Here is a 22,253-nt window from a genome sequence, read left to right as displayed (position 1 = left end):
TCAGCTTCCCAGTTGTCCACACCCCGAATGTGGACCGCAGATTACCGACCCCGTGTCTTCCGCCCAGTGGAGGATGTGTGTCAATTCTCTCATCGCCTGGGTACTGCGTGTCCCGCCTTGGTGGTTCACATATGCCACAGCCGTGGCACTGTCCGACTGTACTCTGATATGAGAGGCTGCCAGTAAGTGACGAAAGGCTCTCGACGCCAGGAGGATGGCACGAATTTCCAGGATGTTGATGGGCATGTTCGCCTCCACTGGTGACCACTTGCCCTGTGATGTAAGTGCACCGCACCCCAACCCGTCACACTCGCGTCAGTGGTCAGGACCTTCCATTGACCTGTGAGAAAGGATTTCCCCTTCGCGAGTGAGGTTGGCTTGAGCCACCAGAGCAGGGACCTCCTGGTTGATGATGTTAGCTGGAACTCCCTGTCGAGGGAAAATGGATTCCTGTCCCAGGACTTGAGAATGGCTAGTTGAAGAGGCCTGAGGTGAAATTGGGCAAATGGGACCGCTTCCATTGCTGCCGCCGTCCTGCCGAGGACTCTCGTGGCAAACCGGAGAGATCGGGGGGGCTGCGAAGGAGGATGCGGACTCCTAGACGGAGAGCCAGTGCCTTGTCCTTGGGAAGGAGCACCAGACCCCTGGAGGTGTCGAATAGCATCCCCAGGAAGGACAGAGACTGACTCGGAGTAGTCGATGACTTTTATAGGTTGACTAACCAGCCCAGGCGACTCAGTGTCGATTGTGATTAAGACGCTGAGTTCGCAGTCCTTGAAGGTGGAAGCCTTGTTGAGGAGATCGTCCAGGTATGGAAAGACTACTATGCCTCTGGAGTGTAGAATGTCCATGGTGGCTGCCATGATCTTGGTAAACGTTTGGGAGCCGTGGCGAGTCCGAACGGGACAGCCACGAGCTGGTAGTGGTCCTGGTTGATTGCGAACCTGAGAAATCTCTGATGGGCGGGAGCAATCGGTATATGCAGGTATGCGTCTTGTATGTCTATGGAGGCGAGATATTCTCCCTGCTCCATGGACGCAATGTTGGACCGAAGGGACTCAATGCGAAAATGACGAACCCGTACATATTTGTTGAGTTGTTTTAGATCCATTATGGGCCGTACGCTGCCTCCTTTCTTGGGGACTACGAATAGATTGGAGTAGAACCCTCGGAAGCGCTCGGCCATGGGAACCGGTACTATGACTCCTGCTTGAAGGGAGGAAACCGCTTGGTGGAAGGCACGAGCCTTGGCTGGCGGTTTTGGGGGAACAGAGAGGAAGAACCGGTTCGGTGGGTTGGAAGTGAACTCTATCTTGTATCCGGAAGACACTATTTCCCTGACCCACCTGTCTTCTGTAATAGGCAGCCAGACTTGCTGAAAGAGCAAAAGTCGTCCGCCTACGGGTGGGGAGTCTTCTGGAGTTCGTAAGTCATGAGGAGGAGAAAGTCTGAGGTTTTCCTCCTTTGGGCTTTGACTAGCCTGATTTTGGCTGCCAGGTCTTGTCCGGCCTTTGCGGCGACTGTGAGTTGTCCCTGCGTGGGGAACGGTTACGATTTTGTGCTGGGCGCGAGACGGACCAGCCCGAAGAATTCCGAAAGGATCGGAATCGTGTTTGGTTACGCTTTTTGTAAGTGCGTTTAGGTTTTAGTTGAGGGAGAGAGGTACTCTTACCCCTGGTGGCGTTGGATATCATTGTGTCCAACTTTTCACCGAAAAGCCACCCACTGAGGTACGGGAGGTGCGTGAGGGACTTCTTTGAGGCCGCGTCCGCTTTCCATTCCCGCAGCCAGAGGATACTCCAAATCATAATGGCGTTTGATGCTATCCCCGCTACACCCCTTGCTGAATCCAGAGCTGCATGAAGCATGTAATCTGCTACAACTGCTATTTGAACCGCTTGGTCCGACAGCTCAAAGGGTTGGTGCTTGGAGGCCATCTTGTAATTTTTTGGCCCAAGCCAGAATGGCTTTGGCAGCCCAAACTGAAGCAAACGCGGGGGCCAGGGAAGCCCCTGCAGCCTCAAAAATTGAACTAGCCATGCGTTCTACCTGCCGGTCTGCTGCGTCCCTGAGGGTTGAGCTATCTGGCAGTGAGAGGAGGGTCTGTGCTGCTAGTCTAGAGACTGTGGGGGGTCCACTTTGGGTGGATCTGTCCATTCCTTGGTGTCCTTCTACAGAAAGGAGTACCTTGCCTCCAAATATTTGCGATTGGAGAATTTCTTCTCAGGCTGTGAGAACTGCTTGTTAAGGATCGCCTTAAATTCTGGGTGATTGGAGAAGGCCTTAGGCGGTTTTAGAATACCTTCAAACGAAGTCTTGTGCTCTGGAGCCTCCGGGGGCGGATCAGAAATATCCAGCACCCGATGAATGGAAGAGATTACGTCTTCAACTAGCGCTGTATTGCTAGGGGGAATTGGGATCAGGGACCCCTCCGTTTCGTTGTCTGAGGCGGAGTCACAGATGCCTTCCGAATCTTGTGTATCGCTGAGGCGTCCCCTGGTGGGTGAACTGGGGCGGAGGTTTTCTGTGGTCGGGGATCGCTGTGGAGATCTGCATTGTCTGTCTCTGGTAGGGGACGGTCTAGGTGACCTGGAACTACGGTGTCTCTCCCTAGAGGGGGATGACCATGTGCTATGGGCTGACGCAGATGAACGCGACCTGTGGGTCCGCTTACGTCTGGATGTGGCCGGGACGTCATGTCCCTGAGTCGAGCTCTCCCTTTGCTGGGTAATGTTCATAGCTGAGGCATGACCCTGCAGAGACTGAAGCAATGTGGTTAGGTTATCTATAGACTGCGTCATAGATAGCGACATCTGAGTAGCCCTTTCCGGCGTGGTAGCAGACACCGAAGCATTGGTAGGGGCTTCTTGGGGTTCTGACCCAGTCATACAGTCCCGGCAGTGCGGGTATGTGCTGCCACTGGGAGAGTGGTTTTGCAGGCTGTGCAGAATGCATAAAAGCAGTCCTGCCTGGTTCTCTTGGACCTTGAGCCCGGCATAGTGCACAGAGTGCAGAAGGGCTGGCTATGCAGAGGACCTACAGGGGTGGCTATGCAGAGGAACCTATAGGGGAGCCTTATAGGGAATATGGATTCACAGCCGAGTAAAGAACCCCCACTGTGATCTTACCCCACCAGTGTGCCCCTAGGTCCAGCGCCGAAGATCCGCAGTCCTGTGCCCCCCGGAGACTGGCTGGCCTGGTCCTGCTGATGTCCTGCAGCAGAAATGGCCGCCGAGAAGAAGAGGAAGGGGAAGAAGGGGCGGAGAGCTGAAAAAGCGCGGCAGAGCTGTGAAAAAACGTGCCCTTTCTGTCTCGATTCGCCCCCTCTATGACACTGTAGAGTGTCATATTTGTCATCCGGGGGGGCGGGCTGGGGGGGCAGAGGAGGCGGCAGCTTCAGCTAGGCCGAAGCCGCGGCCTAAATTAGATGCCTGATGCCCAGAAAGGCTCCAAGCCGGCGCGAAAGTCCGGGAGGGGGTCGGATCTGAACCGGACTCCCCCGGATCTAAAGGCAGGATAGCGGTGGGGCTATAAGCGGAAGGGGGGTCCTGTGAGGGGTCCCTCTGAGGTACGATAGAGCTGGTGCTGCCGCAGAGACAGGGGCGCAGGGAGCCCTGTGTCTCTATTGTGCCATGCCTGCCTGCACTCCCCCCGGCCCTGACAGGAGCCCGCAGCTGGGCTGGGGTCCCTGGATGCAGCCGCAGTGTGTTGACCTATGCTGCTGGGAGCTGCAGAGTGCTGCCTGTACAGACCCTACCTGAGGCATCTCAACCTAATGCCCCCAGAGGTGGATTAGGGAGGGTGCTGCTGTCACCATCAGGGGGCTTTATCCTCGCCTCGACCTCAACCCAGAAACCAAAAGGAATTGGGGAAGGAGGGGGGTCTCGACTTCGAACCAGCACCCGAAGGACTGGGGAAGGAGCAACATGGGGAATAGCCAGCTTGACTTCAAATGGGCACCCCGTAATAGGGGACCAAGGAAGGAGCCATGCCGGGAGTCTCACAAGAGATCCACTTTTCTTCATCTGTAATCCCGTCGGAAAAAAGCGGAGTGAAAAAATGAATAGAAACATTTTTTAGATGTGCCTCCTATGCGACACTAAGCAAAAACTGGAGAAGGCTAACACCGTCCAGGGGTGTATACTGCAGAGGAGGAGCCATAGTTAATCTTTTTCAGATTATGCATAGTGTCGCCTCCTAGTGGACAGCAGCATAACACCCATAGTTCTGTGTCCCCCAATGAGGCGACAGAGTAAACAGTAATTTTGAACAGTGGTGATCAAACTCCCATGCCTCTGTATATCATTGAAGAAATGTGACTTTTCTTCATTTGTAAAGGCACGTCTACTCATCCTCCCTCTTCCTCCTGAATTCCTCACTCTGATTCTCAGCTCACTGATGGTTCAGATTACAGCTGCCTATTAAAGAGAACCTGACAGCTCATATATAATGCCCAAATTGTGGGCAGCATATACTGTATCAGGCACTGGCTGTATTATCTCGGCCAAGTAGTTTTGTTCTGAAATGCTACAGTCTCAGAAAAAAAAAAAACAAAACACACTGACAGAGACTGATCTGCGCTGTAGGCTATTCGGACAGGCGTGTCTCTGACAGTCTCTCCCTGCTCTGAATTGACAAGTCTCTGCCTATATGTGCACGTACAGTTAGGTCCATATATTGGACAGAGACAACATTTTTCTAATTTTGGTTCTAGACATTACCACAATGAATTTTAAACAAAACATTTCAGATGCAGTTAAAGTTCAGACTTTCAGCTTTCATTTGAGGGTATCCACATTAAAATTGGATGAAGGGTTTAGGAGTTTCAGCTCCTTAACATGTAACCACCCTGATTTTAAAGGGACCAAAAGTAATAGGACAGATTAAATAATTGTAACTAAAATGTTCATTTCTAGTACTTGGTTGAAAACCCTTTGTTGGCAATGACTGCCTGAAGTCTTGAACTCATGGACATCACCAGACGCTGTGTTTCCTCCTTTTTGATGCTCTGCCAGGCCTTCACTGCGGTGGTTTTCAGTTGCTGTTTGTTTGTGGGCCTGTCTGAAGTTTAGTCTTACCAAGTGAAATGCATGCTCAATTGGGTTGAGATCAGGTGACCGACTTGGCCATTCAAGAATATTCCACTTCTTTGCTTTAATAAACTCCTGGGTTGCTCTGGCTTTATGTTTTGGGTCATTGTCCATCTGTAGTATGAGACGATGACCAATCAGTTTCACTGCATTTGGCTGGATCTGAGCACACAGTATGGTTCTGAATACCTCAGAATTCATTCGGCTGCTTCTGTCCTGTGTCACATCCTCAATAAACACTAGTGACCCAGTGCCACTGGCAGCCATGCATGTCCAAGCCATCACACTGCCCCCGCCGTGTTTTACAGATGATGTGGTATTGCTTTGGATCATGAGCTGTACCACGCCTTTGCCATACTTTTCTCTTTCCATCATTCTGGTAAAGGTTGATCTCGGTTTCATCTGTCCAAAGAATGTTCTTCCAGAACTGTGCTGGCTTGTTTAGATGTTTTTTAGCAAGTCCAGTCTAGCCTTTTTATTCTTGATGCTTATGAGTGGCTTGCACCGTGCAGTGAACCCTCTGTATTTTCTTTCATGCAGTCTCCTCTTTATGTTAGATTTGGATATTGATACACCTACCCTCCTGGAGAGTGTAGTTCACTTGCTTGGCTGTTGTGAAGGGGTTTCTCTTCACCATGGAGATTATTCTGCGAACATCCACCACATGCATTGAAGAGTTCACCAGTGCTTTCTTTCTTAGGATGTACCAAACTGTAGATTTTGCCACTCCTAATGTTGTAGCAATTTCTCGGATGGGGTTTTTCTGTTTTTGCAGCTTAAGGATGGCTTGTTTCACCTGCATGGAGATCTCAGCAAAACCTTCCAAATGCAAGCACCACACCTCAAATCAACTCCAGGCCTTTTATCTGCTTAATTGAGAATGACATAACGAAGGGATTGCCCACACCTGTCCATGAAATAGCCTTGGAGTCAATTGTCCAATTACTTTTGGTCCCTTTAAAAACAGGGTGGCACATGTTAAGGAGCTGAAACTCCTAAACCCTTCAGCCAATTTTAATGTGGATACCCTCAAATGAAAGCTGAAAGTCGCATCTGAATTGTTTTGTTTAAAATTCATTGTGGTAATGTCTAGAACCAAAATTAGAAAAATGTTGTCTGTCCAAATATATATGGACCTAACTGTATATGCTGCTGCTTTTCACCCCAGTGCTTGATTCACATCTACACTGCTCAGTATTTTTTTTATAATGTCCTCTATGCTGCTGCTTCTAAATGTGTATGACACAGACACAGGATAACAGGAATTGCTCATGTCTCTGTGGATGTTCATGCAGCTATTCTCCACCCACTAGATCAGAGAGGGCCGAAAATTACAGATAGAAAATAGTAAAAATGCAGGATTTAAGTCATATATTGGACAAAAATAGTTTTATTCCTTACATATAGACACCTGACATGCCAGGTTCATGGCGAGAACTGATTACTTTTATCTGAATGTCACTTCTCTATGAAATTGCTTCACGTTACACAACTTCTTGAATCTCTGTCACATTGGTTGCAAGATCTGACATCTGGTCAATTGATACCAGGCGACATGATTGTAAGGCCGGGGTCACACTTGCGAGAAACTCGCATGAGTCTCGCATCTCAATACCTGCATGCAACTGATCTCTCCGGTCCCGAGTGCCGGTGGCAGTGCTGGGTATTGAGATGCGAGACTCGTGTGAGTTTCTCGCAAGTGTGACCCCGGCCCAAGGGATTTGCTTCCCATGTAATTTTAGAGTAAAATCTTCAATACTACATTTAGATGTAAAATACAATAGAAGATACAAGATTTGTTCCATGTCCACAGACCTTGGTCAAAGCCGAGCTCTCTATAATGTGCCAATGCCAGCTCTTCAACTGAACACATGACTGTGGAAAGAGATATTTCACCTCCATCCTCCTCCGTTAGGTTCTCCATCAGGAACACAGATTTTCCCATACCAATTTGAGGATACATCTTGCCTTTGATGGTTACCTGTTCATCAAAAAATAAACATCTTCCTTATATATTTTATAAAAAATTGTACATTTTCTAATCAGAATATTTTCTTGGAAGATGTTAACCCTAAATATCTAATTCAGATGACCTCCGAGGGATGAGCAATTAAAACATGAGCTAAACTGCACCTAAGCATCTTCTAAACAACCTGACTCTCCAGTAGGAGTCGGCTCCGCACCTCCAGGTGGTGACCTCTCAGCGTGGTGCGCAGGCAGCCATGCCAGTCTTCAAAAAACCATCAAGTTTTATAGAATTGACTCCTGCCCCAAAGTTTGCCCCACTATTATGCCCTCAAGCCTCTCAGAAACGGTCCACGTAAAGCTCACGTGTGTGACATCTTCTACATTGATCTCGGAAAGTTTATTTAACATATTGCGAAACTTCTTGCAGCTTGGAGCGTCCCTCATTCTCACGGCTCGTTGGTACAGGGACAGCTGATGGCCTGTCCGCACACAAGGATCTGACAAGCCCTCCAAAATACAGGTGATTGCCTAAAAACAATAGGTAGGAGTATCACAATTATAAACCAGTAATACCCACAACACACACAAGCTTACATTACTTCTCCAGTTCATACTTAACCCGGGTTCTTATTCACAGCTAATCTTAAAGAACTTGGCTGGTTCTTAGATTTGCGTGGTTCACGGTGCAGCCACATCTGCCATTACGTGGTATTATTCCCCAAATCAACACGCTTCATAAAACTGCTGATCACAGCTACACAATGTGGTTTATCTACATGGCATGTAACATGTATAATGGATCCACAGTGCCAGCTCTGAAGGCATATGCCCCATGAGGCCTGTGCAGCGGTGGGCAGCCGTACCCTCCTGGGTATGTGCGAATATACACAAATATGGGGATGAATTTCAGATTATTCTGCAGTTTCCAGATTAGCAGACTGGAGATAAGAGAGCAGAACATTATTTGTATAGCTTAATACATCAAGAGATTATGAGATGGAGGAACAATCGTGTTACTCTACCATTATTTAGTCTCCAGTATTTGCACATTGTAGGGGTGACAGCTAGGATTCAGATTTACACGAGTATATAATGTCAGTATATAGCACAAGTATACAGTAGTTACCTTCTGAGTGAGCTTCAGATGCTGATGCAAATTCAATGCAAGTCGATCCCACCAGCGCCCCCTACTGTCTGAGCAGTAAACAGTTTGGGACAAAAGTGTTTGTAGTAATTGAACAGCTTCCTGCAATACAAAAAAAAAAAAATAGAGAAAATGTTCCAACATGTTCCATACTAAGCATATATAAGTTCTGGTTACATAATTAAAGGGTATGTCCTAAGCTTAGAAGTTATTTCCTATACTACGGTTAAGGGGACACGTCACCATCGCTAAGGGTACAACCGCTGGAACCCCCTCCGATCCTTAGCTGGAGCATGTGCACCTCTATTTATTCTCAAGGAGACCATTGGAGTTGGACCCAGCTGTCTCTGACACTCCCACTGAGAATGAATGAAGCTAAGGTGCACATGCTCTTTTCTCAGAATTGCTGGGGGTTCTAGTGGTAGGACCACCTGCGATTGGGAAGTTAGTTATCCCCTATCCAATGTTTCGGTGGTAAATTCTAATCTTGGCACATACCAGTTATATGCCTGTTCAGTTCTACATTTACCTTATTGTGAAGTGGTTATGAAGGACTAAAATACTTTGGCTACTAAAAACAATACCCCACCGACTGGTATTGCAGGTAGACGCCTCTGAAGTCAAAGCTGAGCCGCAATACCGCACACAACCCACATACAGGTGTGGGAGAAAATATTTATGTTTTGTAACTACAGACAAACCTCTGAAGTGAAGACAAATATGTAATATTCAAAAATAAAAAGCACAATCGAAAATGGTTGTAAGTAAGGCTGGAAGTAAGCCTCCGTTCACACCAGAGCCCATGTTACAGTTTCCCTCATACTTGATGAGGAGAATATCACACTGCATGAAGAATTGTTTTTCCAATCAAAGCAATGGACACCATTCTGCTGCCTGACTACTATGCAAAAGAGGAAAGTATCTCCTTCATGATATTTCTGCTCTTAAATATCAACGAACACGCAACCTAAGGAAGATCTGTCCGAGATACTTTGTTTCCTACGCAACTCTATACTTGAATGCGCGAGTGTCACTCAACACACAGAAGAAATTAGTGCACAGATTCCGACTGTGGAATAATAATTATAAATAAATTAAAAAAAAAAAAAAAAAAAAAAAAAATTGCCCATCTGCACTCCTCTATTGAATTACATTGCCTGCCTTTACACATCCGTGCAAATGGCTGTTAGTTGTACGTCCTATTCTGATCCTGAACATCACATCTCTATAGGACACGTTCTGAGGTTTTTTTGGATCCCTGATTTTCATGGATGTGTGAATACACAAGTGTCATTCTTTGGGCCATCAGACAGCACTAGCACATTACACATGGCTGTGTGAACTGTCCCTTACCCGAGCGAGACAGCTGCATAGAAGTACATGAAGATGTCACGCTCATGCCGGTGCACTGCTTTCCTATCTCGCTCCAATGTAGATGGCCATCTAACTGCTCCCCAAGAGTCACAAGAACAGACCAAGTGACAAACACAGGATTAAGCGGGAGTCACACATAGCAATCTCGCTAGCGAGATCGCTGCTGAGTCACAACTTTTGTGACGTAACAGCGATCTCACCAGCGAGATCACTGGATGTGACAGCGATCAGCGACTGGCCCCCCTGCCGGTATCGCTGCAAGAAACCTCTGGACATATTTTTTGTCGCTGTTCTCTCGCTGGCCAGCACGCATCGCTGCGTGTGACAGGCGGGAGACCAGCGATCAGCTGTAAAAAATAATAAAAAAAAAATATTGTTATTCTCACCTTCCGACGTCCCGCGCAGCCATCCTGCCTCTCTCCAAGCTCCCAGTCCCAGTGATCCTTTGCACGAATGACCGCGAGACGTCGCGCTGCCGCGAGACCGTGACATTCTCGCGGTCATTCTCGCAAAGGATTACTGGGATCGGAGCGTGCAGAGAGGCAGGATGGCTGCGCGGGACGTCGGAAGGTGAGAACAACATTTTTTATTTTAATTCTATTTTTTTTACAGGGATATGGCATCAGCGCTAATGAACACAGCGATGCCGGGAGCTCGGCATCGCTGTGCTGATCGCTGGTGAAGCTGTCTGTTTGACAGCTCACCAGCGATCACATAGCGACTTACCAGCGATCCTGACACTTTGATATCGTTGTCGGGATGGCTGGTAAGTCGCTATGTGTGACTCCAGCTTTAAACGTCAGAGAACTTCGTACCTCATAATGATGTAATCTCTGCAGGATTTCCACTCCTCGAGATAGGATCCTTGTATACACCCAGCCGACAGTAAAGCAGCGCAGATACAATGGCAGCTCTGTGTGGTACCTATAGAGTGAACACATGGAAGGTCTATCACATAATCCAACACTAAATCCAGTAATGGTCCCTGCCTTCAGAATACGTATAACTGCTACCCACACCAATCCCACCAATAGTCAGAGCTCGTGCACACCATACCGGAGGCTCTGCTCATTCTTCAGCTGATCCCAGTCCTCCCTGGCACTTTCAAACATCAGTTGTGCTTCCTTCCAGTGCCCATTGGTCATAGTGATGACAATATCTACCAGCTTGTGCATTGCAGATTCGTATCTATGGAAAGTCGGAACACACTGGTACATTATACTGCAAGAACAAGATGTCAAAATCGCTGCCTACATTTCTATATACAGGACTGTGACACCAAACAGAAGAGCCTGTAGCGTACTGGTAACACGGTAAACACCATTTCAAATAACCCCTTAACCACCAAGGGTGGTTTGCACATTCATGACTGGGCCAATTTTTACAATTCTGACCACTGTCCCTTTATGAGGTAATAACTCTGAAACGTTTCCATGGATACCGGTGATTCTGACACTGTTTTCTTGTGACATATTGTAATTCATGTTAGTGGTAAAATTTCACTCATATAAACTTGCGTTTGTGAGAAAAACGGAAATTTGGCGAAAATTTTTAAAATTTCGCAATTTTCCAACTTTGAACTTTTATGCCCTTAAATCACAGAGATACGGCACACAAAAAACTTAATAAGTAACATTTCCCACATGTTTACATTACATCAGCACAATTTTGGAACCAAAATTTTTTTTTGTTAGGAAGTTATAAGGGTTAAAAGTTGATCAGCGATTTCTCATTTTTGCAACACCATATTATATTTTTACGGACCACATCACATTTGAAGTCACTTTGAGGGGTCTATATGATAAAAAATACTCAAAAGTGACACCATTCTAAAAACTGCACCCCTTAAGGTGCTCAAAACCACATTCAAAAAGTTTATTAACCCTTCAGGTGCGTGACAGGAATTTTTTGAATATTTTAAAAAAAATGAACATTTAACTTTTTTCACAAAAAAAATACTTCAGGTTCAATTTTTTTTTTATTTTACCAAGGGTAACAGGAGAAATTGGACTGCAAAAGTTATTGTGCAATTTGTCCTGAGTACGCTGATACCTGATATGTGGGGGGGGGGAACCACTGTTTCGGCACATGGCAGAGCTCAGAATGGAAGGAGCGTTGTTTGACTTTTTCAATGCAAAATTGGCTGGAATTCAGATCGGACGCCATGTCACGTTTGGAGAGCCCCTGATGTACCTAAACAGTGGAAACCCCCCACAAGTGACACCATTTTGGAAACTAGACCCCCCAAGGAACTTATCCAGATGTGTGGTAAGAACTTTGAATCCACAAGGGCTTCACAGAAGTTTATAACGTACAGCGGTACAATTAAAAAATCATATTTTTTCCACAAAAATGATCTTTTCACCCCCAATTTTTATTTTTCCAAGGGTAACAGGACCCTAAAAGTTATTGTGCAATTTGTCCTGAGTACGCTGATACCCCATATGTGGGGGTAAACGACTATTTGGGTGCATGGCAGAGCTCAGAAGGGAAGCAGCGCCATTTGACTTTTTTGGCTGGAATTGAGATCGGACATCATGTCACGATTGGAAAACCTCTGATGTACCAAAACAGTGGAAACCCCCCACAAATGACACCATTTTGGAAACTAGACCCCCCAAGGAACTTATCTAGATGTGTGGTGAGAACTTTGAACCCCCCAGTGCTTCACAGAAGTTTATAACTCCCGGGCGTGAAAATAAAAAAATCATTTTTTTCTACAAAAATGATATTTTTTCCCCCAATTTTTATTTTCCTAAGTGTAACAGGAGAAATTGGACCCCAAAAGTTGTTATGCAATTTGTCCTGAGTAGGCTGATACCCTATATGTGGGGCTAAAACACTGTTTGGGCGCATGGCAGAGCTTGGAAGGGAAGGAGCACCATTTGACTTTTCCAACGCAGAATTGGCTGGAATTGAGATCAGACGCCATGTTGCATTTGGAGAGCACCTGATGTGCCCAAACAGTGGAAACCCCCAATTCTAACTCCAACCCTAACCCCAACACACCCCTAACCCTAGCCCTAATGGGAAAATGGAAATAAATACATTTTCTTTTAATTTTATTATTTTTCCCTAACTAAGGGGGTGATAACGGGGGGATTGATTTACTATTTATGGCAGGTTTTTATTTTTGGCAGCTGTCATACGCTAAAAGACGCTTTTTATTGTAAAAATAGTTTTTGCATCACCACATATTGAGAGCTATAATTTTTCCGTATTTTGACCCACCGAGTCATGTGAGGTCTTATTTTTTGCGGGACGAGCTGACGTTTTTATTGGTATCATTTTCGGGCACGTGACATTTTTTGATCGCTTTTTATTCCGATTTTTGGGACGCAGAATGAACAAAAACCAGCGTTTCATGAATTTCTTTTGGGGGGTGCGTTTACACCGTTTCGCCTGCGGTAAAATTGATAAAGCGGTTTTATTCTTCGGGTCAGTACGGTTACAGCGATACCTCATTTAGGTCTTTTTTTATGTTTTGACGCTTTTATGCAATGAAAACCATTTTATATAAAAAATAATGATTTTTGCATCGTTTTATTCTGCAAGCTATAACTTAATTTTTTCGCTGATGATGCTGTGTGGCAGCTCGTTTTTTGCGGGACAAGATGACGTTTTCAGCGGTACCATGGATATTTATATGCGTCTTTTTGATTGCGCGTTATTGCACTTTTTGTTCGGCGGTATGATAATAAATGATTATTTTTTGCTTCGTTTTTTATTTTTTAAGGGGTTCGCTAGAGGGGTTAACTAATGGGACAGTTTTATAGGGCAGGTCGTTACGGACGTGGTGATACCAAATGTGTACTTTTATTGTTTTGGTTTTTTTTTTTTATTTCCAAAAAATGAATTAGGGAATTTTTTTTTTTTATTATTTATTTAGCGATTTTTTTAAAATTATTTTTACACTTTTTTTTTTTTTACTTTATTACAGTACATTGTCCCAGGTGGGACATCACTGTCCTGTGACAGATCGCTGATCTTTCACATCACAGGCACTACACAGGCTTCCTCCTTGCCTGCGCTTTGCAGGCATGAGGAAGCCAGCTACCTGCAGGCCCCCGAAGGTCCCCGACGCCATCTTGGATTCGGGGACCTGCAGGGATAGAGCCCCCCGCAGCAGCGCTGCCGATGCTTCCCTTTAACCCCCGGTACACCGCGATCGTGTTTGATTGCGGTGTGCAAGGGGTTAACGTGTCGGGGGCGGTCCGTGACCGCCCCTGACACATTGTGCCGGGTGTCAGCTGTGATAATCAGCTGACACCCGGCCGCGATCAGCGGCGCTCACCATGTGGGCGCCGCTAATCGCTGTGACGTACTATCCGGTCCCTGGGAATTAAGTCCCAGGGCACATGGACGGGACAGTACGTCACATGGCAGTAAGGGGACGGTGCCAGAAGAAATAATAAGATAGATTATTTTTTTCCTTTCTCTTACTTCAGGGGAGATGTATCTTATGTCCTGGGCCAATAGCAATGATGTGGTGGCTAGCACCTGAATTCTGCATCAAGCTAGTAGCCCAACTGGTGATGCCAGCATGTACAGCATGTGCCCGCTGAGGTCTGTCTACAGCATATGTGGTCTTCTATGCCGAGCCTCGGGCAATATTCTGTATGTCCTGGTTTGATACAAGCCATTTTTAATGATTCATTGAACAATATTCATTAATGGGATTGTCTGGTGAAACTTTTATCTTTGTTAGAATAGAGCAGCAGTGCGCATGCTCAACCGATGCTGCATTATAATAATATTTCTATAGCGCCATCATATTCTGCACCACTTTACCTTTTAGAGGGGACTTGTACTGAAAATAAAGACATTACAGAATAACAATCACGTAAATGAACAGATACGAAGAGGAATCAGGGCCCTGCTCGCAAGCTTACAATCTATGAGGAAATAGGGGAGACACGAAAGGTGTATAACAATTGCTTGTATTGTCCGATGCAGCCATCAATATAATAAATAGGGTGTTCACATAATGCCGCATGAACCGGTTATCAGCCAGAATATGTATGGACACATACGGACCCATACGGCTGGTTTCGGCTTTTTCCAACAGCCCCATAGGAAATGAATGGTGCCGCAGACGTGTGTTTGAATTGCCCCTTCATAACAGGTCAAGGAAATTCTTATCCTCTCTTGCTGACAACTTCACCTTCCAAAAGGTAGGGGAGGAAACAAGGGGAACTGCAACCTTGAACAGGGAGGAAATGGTTGAGGAGGTAAAAGTGGCTGGGACCCTAGGAGGTAGCGACCATGCTATTTTAGAATTCTGGATAACTAGATGAGGAAGACCTGTGAAGACTCAGACGTCAAGGTTAGATTTCAGAAAGGCAGATTTTAAGGGATTCAGAAATAGAATTGGAGGGATCCAATGACTCGAAATCCTTAAGGACAAAAATGTCCAGGAAGGATGGGAAATTTTAACAATTGTGCTTTGAGAATTTCATTTTTCAACAATTCCGAAAAGAGGGAAGAATAGGAAGCATTTAAGGAAACCAGTATGGATGAACACAGAACTTAAGCACATGCTAAAAAGGAAGAAAGAAATGTTTATAAAATGGAAAGAGGGAGGCATATCTAAAGAAGAATATAATGCTCTCTGCAGAACTTGCAGGGCACAAATCATATTATCTAAAGCGGACAATGAATTGAGGCTTGCAAGAGACGTCAAAAGCAATAATAAAGGATTTTGGGGATATGTCAAAAGTAAAAGAAAAGTCAAAGATGCCATAGGATTTTTACAGGATGAAAATGATGAAATGGTAAGACAGGATGTTGAGAAGGCCGAGCATTTAAATTCCTACTTTGCATCTGTTTTCTCTCAGAAAGGAAATGTAACATCAACTATTCTTCACTGTCCTATTAAGGGAATAGAAGACTCCAGGAGATATATATATATATATATATATATATATATATATATATATATATATATATATATATATATACATATACACACAGAAATATAGTGAGGAAACACTTAGCTAACATAAATGAATTCAAGTCTCCAGGTCCAGATGAATTACACCCCAGAGTACTGAAGGAGATAGCAGAAGAAATTTTTGAACCACTCTCCATAATCTTTGAAAATTCGTGGAGAACAGGAGAAGTCCCAGAAGACTGGAGAAGTGCAAATGTTGTTCCTATCTTCAAAAAGGGGAAGAAGGTGGACCCAGGCAACTATAGGCCAGTGAGTCTGACTTCTATACCAGGAAAGATCTTTGAACAAATTATTAAACAACATGTATTTAAGTACCTGGATAAGAATGAAGTGATTAAACAGAGCCAACATGGGTTTGTAGCTAATAAGTCATGTCAGACAAACTTAATTTCCTTCTATGACAGAATCACTGATTGGGTGGATCAGGGAAATGCTGTAGATATAGTATATCTTGACTTCAGCAAAGCATTTGACAAAGTATCTCGCACTGCTGTGAGCTCATCTGTTCATTCACCTTTTGTGTCTGAGGATCTCCCTCTTCTGGTGAAGGAAGGTAGTGAGGCTGATTTGGATGAAAGAAATCAAACACCTGATCAGGTGGATTGTGACTGGGTAACAGGAACTGCAGACTGGACATAAGGCAGCTGACGCCCTTCTGAGTGGCTGGTGATTTCTCTGCTGGACTCTTGGAGACCAGTCTGATTCCTGCTTCCTAAAGATAAGTTTTTGCTCTGCTATTTACCTTATTAGTTTTGGTTTTGTTTACTTTGTTTTTTGAGTTCAGCCATCCCCGGCCGGGGGTGTGCTGGATTCTTATTCCTTGTTCAGTGTTCTCTTTTGCTCTGCTTTCAGAATATTCTTAGTGCTGATATAGGGTTTGAAGTCTAGTGACTTCAGGGTCCTGTTTGCTTATCAGTTGTGTTGGTAATATTTTTTAGCAGGGTGTTCTCGGATTGCAGACAGCAGCTTTTCTGTCCTGTCCTTTTTAGTTAGCTTGGGCCCCATCGATTGCTCAACCTATCTTTCTATCTGTGTTAGTGTTTTCATCTTGCTTCACCGTCATTATATGTTGGGGGCTGCCTATTGCTTTAGGGTCTGCTCTAGGGCAGTCAGTTTTTCCCTTTTCTTTCTTTAGGCTTATTTAGATCTCCGGCTGTGACGAGGTGTCTAGGATCACCGTAGGAACACTCCACGGCTACTGCTAGTTGTGTGATAGGATTAGGGGTCTGCAATCCGCTAGTTTCCAACCTCTCTGATTTTCTGGGCTGAGCTTGTGTTTTGTTTTTTCCTCCTCGGTGACTCAATCATAACATCGCACAATGCTTATTGAAAAAATGACTAAGTATGGAATGGACAAGGCAACTGTTAGGTGGATTCATAACTGGCTTAGTGATCGGACCCAAAGAGTGGTCGTAAATGGCTGCACATCCAGTTGGAAGAATGTCTCAAGTGGGATACCACAGGGCTCTGTCCTGGGCCCTGTATTGTTCAACATCTTTATCAACGATTTAGATGAAGGAATTGAGGGTAAACTGATTAAATTTGCTGATGACACAAAGCCAGGAGGGATAGCTAATACTAGAGAAGAAAGAGAGAAGATTCAAAAAGATATAAATAAACTGGAGCAGTGGGCAGCAACTAATAGAATGGTTTTTAACAGGGAAAAATGCAAAGTACTACATCTGGGCAATAAAAATGAAAAAAGCATATACAGAATGGGAGGAATAGGGCTAAGCAACAGCACATGTGAAAAAGACTTGGGTATACTAATAGATCACAGACTGAATATGAGCCAACAGTTTGATGCAGCAGCAAAAAAGGCAAATGCAATTCTAGGATGTATTAACAGAAGAATAACGTCTAGATCACGTGAAGTCATTATTGCCCTCTACTCCTCTTTGGTCAGACCTCATCTGGAATACTGTGTCCAGTTTTGGGCACCACATTTAAAAAAAAAAAAAAGACACCAACAAACTGGAGCAAGTTCAGAAAAGAGCGACCAGAATGGTGACTGGTCTGCAAACCCTGTCTTATGAGGAAAGGTTGCAGGATTTGGGAATGTTTAGCTTGCAAAAGAGAAGACTGAGAGGAGAGAAGACTGAGAGCAGGGGGTTGGACCAGATGGCCCAGGAGGTCCCTTCCAACTCTACGATTCTATGATTTTTTTAACGGGGATAAAAGTTACTTGATCTGTCGATTGGTGCAGGTTCAGTCAATGGAACATCCACCAATCATCACTGGACATCCCCTTTAACTTTTTATATCCGGACATCTATGAAATGACAGTGGCCGTGTGATCATTTATGACAGTCGTTGCTAGAAGCTTACCTTATAAGATCTTCTCTGTCCTGGAATATCCTGGTACTCCTCTGGACGGTGTACTGTGGGAATGTCATGCGCCCCATGTTAACCATGAGAACGGTGGAGAGCAATGTCTGACCTCCACTAGCAGCTTCCTCTACCTCCATAGACTGGGTCAGAGAGAACAGGAGCAGAACTCTAGAGAATACAGCCCTGGGACCTTTGCAGACCCGGACGGCTCTCCCAGCCGCATCCTTGGCTCTGTAATTAACAAAATAAACCAAAAAGTACATAAAAGGGTAAATGCACAACAACAAACCAAGGACTCGTTTTACAATAAAATGAGAAAAGCATTTACTTTTTAAGAATGGCAGCTCCAATGCTGGACCGATTCTTGCTCATGCCGAAGATTGATCGTTGTCTGGAAAGCTTTAGGAATTCATCCACAAGTTGTTGCTTTTGGGCATTAGGATTTGCAAGGTGAAAAGATTTTGCCAAATTCTTTAGCTCTGGTGCAGATAGAAGATCGAGTGCTTCAGAAATCTCCTCCAAGTCACTGTCTACAGAAAAAACAAATGAAGTACAGTGAAGATGAAAAAATGCATCTACACACATTTAAGGGAAACGCAAGTTAAAAAATAAAAAGTTTCCAATTGTAATTACTCTTCTGGATCCTTCAATTAATCCTATTTCATGAGCTTGAATTACTTGTTACCTGCACAGTGTACAGAAGGTAAGGTATATTTTAATGAATAAATTAAGGAAAGAAATGTTAAAGGGGTTGTCTACTACTGGACATCTCCTTTTAAATGACTCCCATATACTTCACACGATAAAAATAAAGCACACCTACCTCCCGCATTCCCCAAAATGCTTGGGTCACATGCTAGCTCGGTAAAGGGTCGAAATTGACTTTTAGGATGCTACTTCCAAACAGTGGCGCTAGAGTTAAAGTCATTTTCCCTTCAGAATAGGAAATTTGCATATTTAATTTCGCAGAACAGCATTGCATCGCCTATAAGTCTCCTTACACTGGCATGTCAGTTATGTCACGCTCCAAAAGTAGAGACCTTACCCCTTAGACCTTTATGTCACATGAATACTGCAATCAATGTCACAAGATCTCCAGGGGAGTACTTATATCGGAGGAGCAGCACCAGTCCAGGAGGGAAGTGTGCTTTTTTTTTTATTTAGGATGTTGGGGACCTTTCATAGGGGTTGTTAAATAAGTCAGAATATGATCATAATCACAATTATCTGCTGAGCTCAACGATCACTGGGTTTTGGCCGTTGCAGCTGAAAAGAGGAAATCGGAAAACCAGGGGAAGAGTCTTGAGGAGATCATTTGCATATTCCCAGTGCCTTCTGGGATAAGTGAAGAGTCTCCGCGAGCTCAACGATAACTGGGTTTTGGCCGTTGCAGCTGAAAAGAGGAAATCGGAAAACCAGGGAAAGAGTCTTGAGGAGATCATTTGCATATTCCCAGTGCCTTCTGGGATAAGTGAAGAGTCTCCGCGAGTTCAACGATCACTGCATTTCTTGCTACATGTTCACAGACTTACCAGTGGAAAAGCCAAACTTCACATGCCACAAATGCAAGCTTGTGTCCCTGTTGGAGGAAAAGTTGCAAAATCTCGAAGAGAGGTTAGCTACGTTGAAGATCATTAAGGAAGGTGAAGAGTTCTTAGACAGAGCAGAATTATCTCTTCATGTTACAGAAAGAGAAGAAATTCGAAGTGCACCTGAAGAAACAGAGGAATGGAGACATGTGACCCAGAGAAGCAGGAGGATCAGGAGGCAGTCAGCACCCATACTGCTCAGGAACCAGTACCAGGCTCTCACGCAGGAAAACGATGAAGAAATACATCAGTATAAGACTTTGCCAACAAACAGCAACCTTGTACGCCTTCAGAGTCCTCCTGGATGGAGAAAGAAAAATGTTGTGAAGAAGAAACGGAGAGTGGTGGTCATGGGGGATTCCCTGTTGAGAGGAACAGAGGCCGCTATCTGCAGACCGGATATAACTTCAAGAGAAATGTGCTGTCTTCCAGGGGCAAAAATTAAAGATGTGTCTGACACGATATCAGGACTCTTCAGACCTACAGATGACTACCCATTCCTGCTACTACATGTGGGGACAAATGACACGGCAAGAAACGACCTGGAAACGATCTGCAGAGACTTTGAAGACTTAGGCAAGAAAGTGAAAGAACTGGGAGCACAGGTAGTCTTCTCTTCCATCCTCCCAGTGGATGGCCATGGAACAAGGAGGTGGAATAAGATTCTGCAGGTGAACAACTGGCTACGTCGATGGTGCCGTCAGCAACGATTTGGATTTCTGGATCACGGAGTGAATTACTTATACGATGGACTACTTGCTAGAGATGGGGTGCACCTTACGAAGACTGGAAAGCATGTATTTGGAAGTCGCCTTGCTACACTTGTAAGGAGAGCTTTAAACTAGAACAACATGGGAAGGGAAGCAAAAGACCAGAAAAAGCCATACACCTGACAAATGCTATTGAGAACTCTGCTATTAGAAGTGGAAAGGAAGAACAAAGACGAAAGAATCTAATTAATAAAAATATTGGAGAAAGAGAAACCAATCACAAACTAAAATGTTTCTATACTAATGCACAAAGCATGGGCAACAAACAAGGAGAATTGGAACTACTAACACAGGAAAAGAAATATGATGTCATTGGAATCACTGAAACTTGGTGGGACGATACACATGATTGGAATACAAGACTAGAAGGATACAACTTATTTGCAAGAAACAGACTTGATAAACGAGGAGGGGGTGTCGCATTGTATGTTAGAAACGCGTATATCTGCACAGAGATTAAAGCTTCAGAGACTGGGAGTTCTGTGGAAACTGTTTGGGTAAGAATACAAGGACAGAACAATGGAAAGGACACCATTGTAGGCATTTACTACAGGCCGCCTGTGCAAGCTGAAGATATGAATGAACTCTTTATGCATCAAATGGCCAAGTTCTCCAAAAAATATGACATAGTTGTCATGGGAGATTTCAACTATCCAGACATTTGTTGGGAATCTCTCTCAGGCAAAACTAACAGGTCAAGGAAATTCTTATCCTCTCTTGCTGACAACTTTATCTTCCAAAAGGTAGGGGAGAAAACAAGGGAATCTGCTGTCTTTGATCTAATCCTTATAAACAGTGAGGAAATGGTTGAGGAGGTAAAAGTGGCTGGGACCCTAGGAGGTAGCGACCATGCTATTTTAGAATTCTGGATAACTAGATGAGGAAGACCTGTGAAGACTCAGACGTCAAGGTTAGATTTCAGAAAGGCAGATTTTAAGGGATTCAGAAATAGAATTGGAGGGATCCAATGGCTCGAAATCCTTAAGGACAAAAATGTCCAGGAAGGATGGGAAATTTTAACAATTGTGCTTTGAGAATTTCATTTTTCAACAATTCCGAAAAGAGGGAAGAATAGGAAGCATTTAAGAAAACCAGGATGGATGAACACAGAACTTAAGCACATGCTAAAAAGGAAGAAAAAAAAGTTTATAAAATGGAAAGATGGAGGCATATCTAAAGAAGAATATAATGCTGTCTGCAGAACCTGCAGGGCACAAATCAGATTATCTAAAGCTGAAAATGAATTGAGGCTTGCAAGAGATGTCAAAAGCAATAATAAAGGATTTTGGGGATATGTCAAAAGTAAAAGAAAAGTCAAAGATGCTATAGGATTTTTACAGGATGAAAATGAAATAATGGTAAGACAGGATGTTGAGAAGGCTGAACTTTTAAATTCCTATTTTGCATCTGTTTTCTCTCAGAAAGGAAATGTAACATCAACTGTTATTCACTGTCCTATTAAGGGAATAGAAGAATCCAGGATATATCTATAAACAGAAAGATAGTGAGGAAACACTTAGCTAACCTAAATGAATTCAAGTCTCCAGGTCCAGATGAATTACACCCCAGAGTACTGAAGGAGATAATAGAAGAAATTTTTGAACCCCTCTCCATAATCTTTGAAAATTCTTGGAGAACAGGAGAAGTGCCAGAAGACTGGAGAAGAGCAAATGTTGTTCCCATCTTCAAAAAGGGGAAGAAGGTGGACCCAGGCAACTATAGGCCGGTGAGTCTGACTTCTATACCTGGAAAGATCTTTGAACAAATTATTAAACAACATGTATGTCAATACCTGGATAAGAATGAAGTGATTAAACAGAGTCAGCATGGGTTTGTAACTAATAAGTCATGTCAGACTAACTTAATTTCCTTCTATGACGGTATCACTGATTGGGTGGATCAAGGAAATGCTGTAGATATAGTATATCTTGACTTCAGCAAAGCATTTGACAAAGTCTCTCATACAATCCTTATTGAAAAAATGACTAAGTATGGAATGGACAAGGTAACTGTTAGGTGGATTCATAACTGGCT

The 22,253-nt window shown here is 44.2% G+C and overlaps 1 protein-coding gene across 4 annotated transcripts in view; it reads right to left on the bottom strand.

Moving 5' to 3' along the window:
- Window positions 1-22,253, bottom strand: part of FAN1 (FANCD2 and FANCI associated nuclease 1) — a 72,303-nt gene that overhangs the window by 34,707 nt on the left and 15,343 nt on the right. For all 4 annotated transcript variants that reach the window (XM_073586891.1, XM_073586888.1, XM_073586889.1 and 1 more), the window contains exons 4-10: window positions 18,189-18,390; window positions 17,858-18,091; window positions 10,633-10,764; window positions 10,392-10,500; window positions 8,185-8,304; window positions 7,422-7,586; window positions 6,906-7,071 (exon numbers count right to left, since the gene is read on the bottom strand). In XM_073586891.1, the coding sequence (XP_073442992.1) occupies window positions 6,906-7,071; window positions 7,422-7,586; window positions 8,185-8,304; window positions 10,392-10,500; window positions 10,633-10,764; window positions 17,858-18,091; window positions 18,189-18,390 (1,128 nt within the window). The remainder of the gene's footprint in view (window positions 1-6,905; window positions 7,072-7,421; window positions 7,587-8,184; window positions 8,305-10,391; window positions 10,501-10,632; window positions 10,765-17,857; window positions 18,092-18,188; window positions 18,391-22,253) is intronic.

Source organism: Dendrobates tinctorius, unplaced genomic scaffold (assembly GCF_039654945.1).
Source record: "Dendrobates tinctorius isolate UK_male_01 unplaced genomic scaffold, ASM3965494v1 ptg000097l, whole genome shotgun sequence".
Lineage (NCBI taxonomy): Eukaryota > Metazoa > Chordata > Amphibia > Anura > Dendrobatidae > Dendrobates > Dendrobates tinctorius.
Note: the sequence above shows the minus strand (reverse complement) of the source record. Positions and strands in the feature narration are given on the sequence as shown.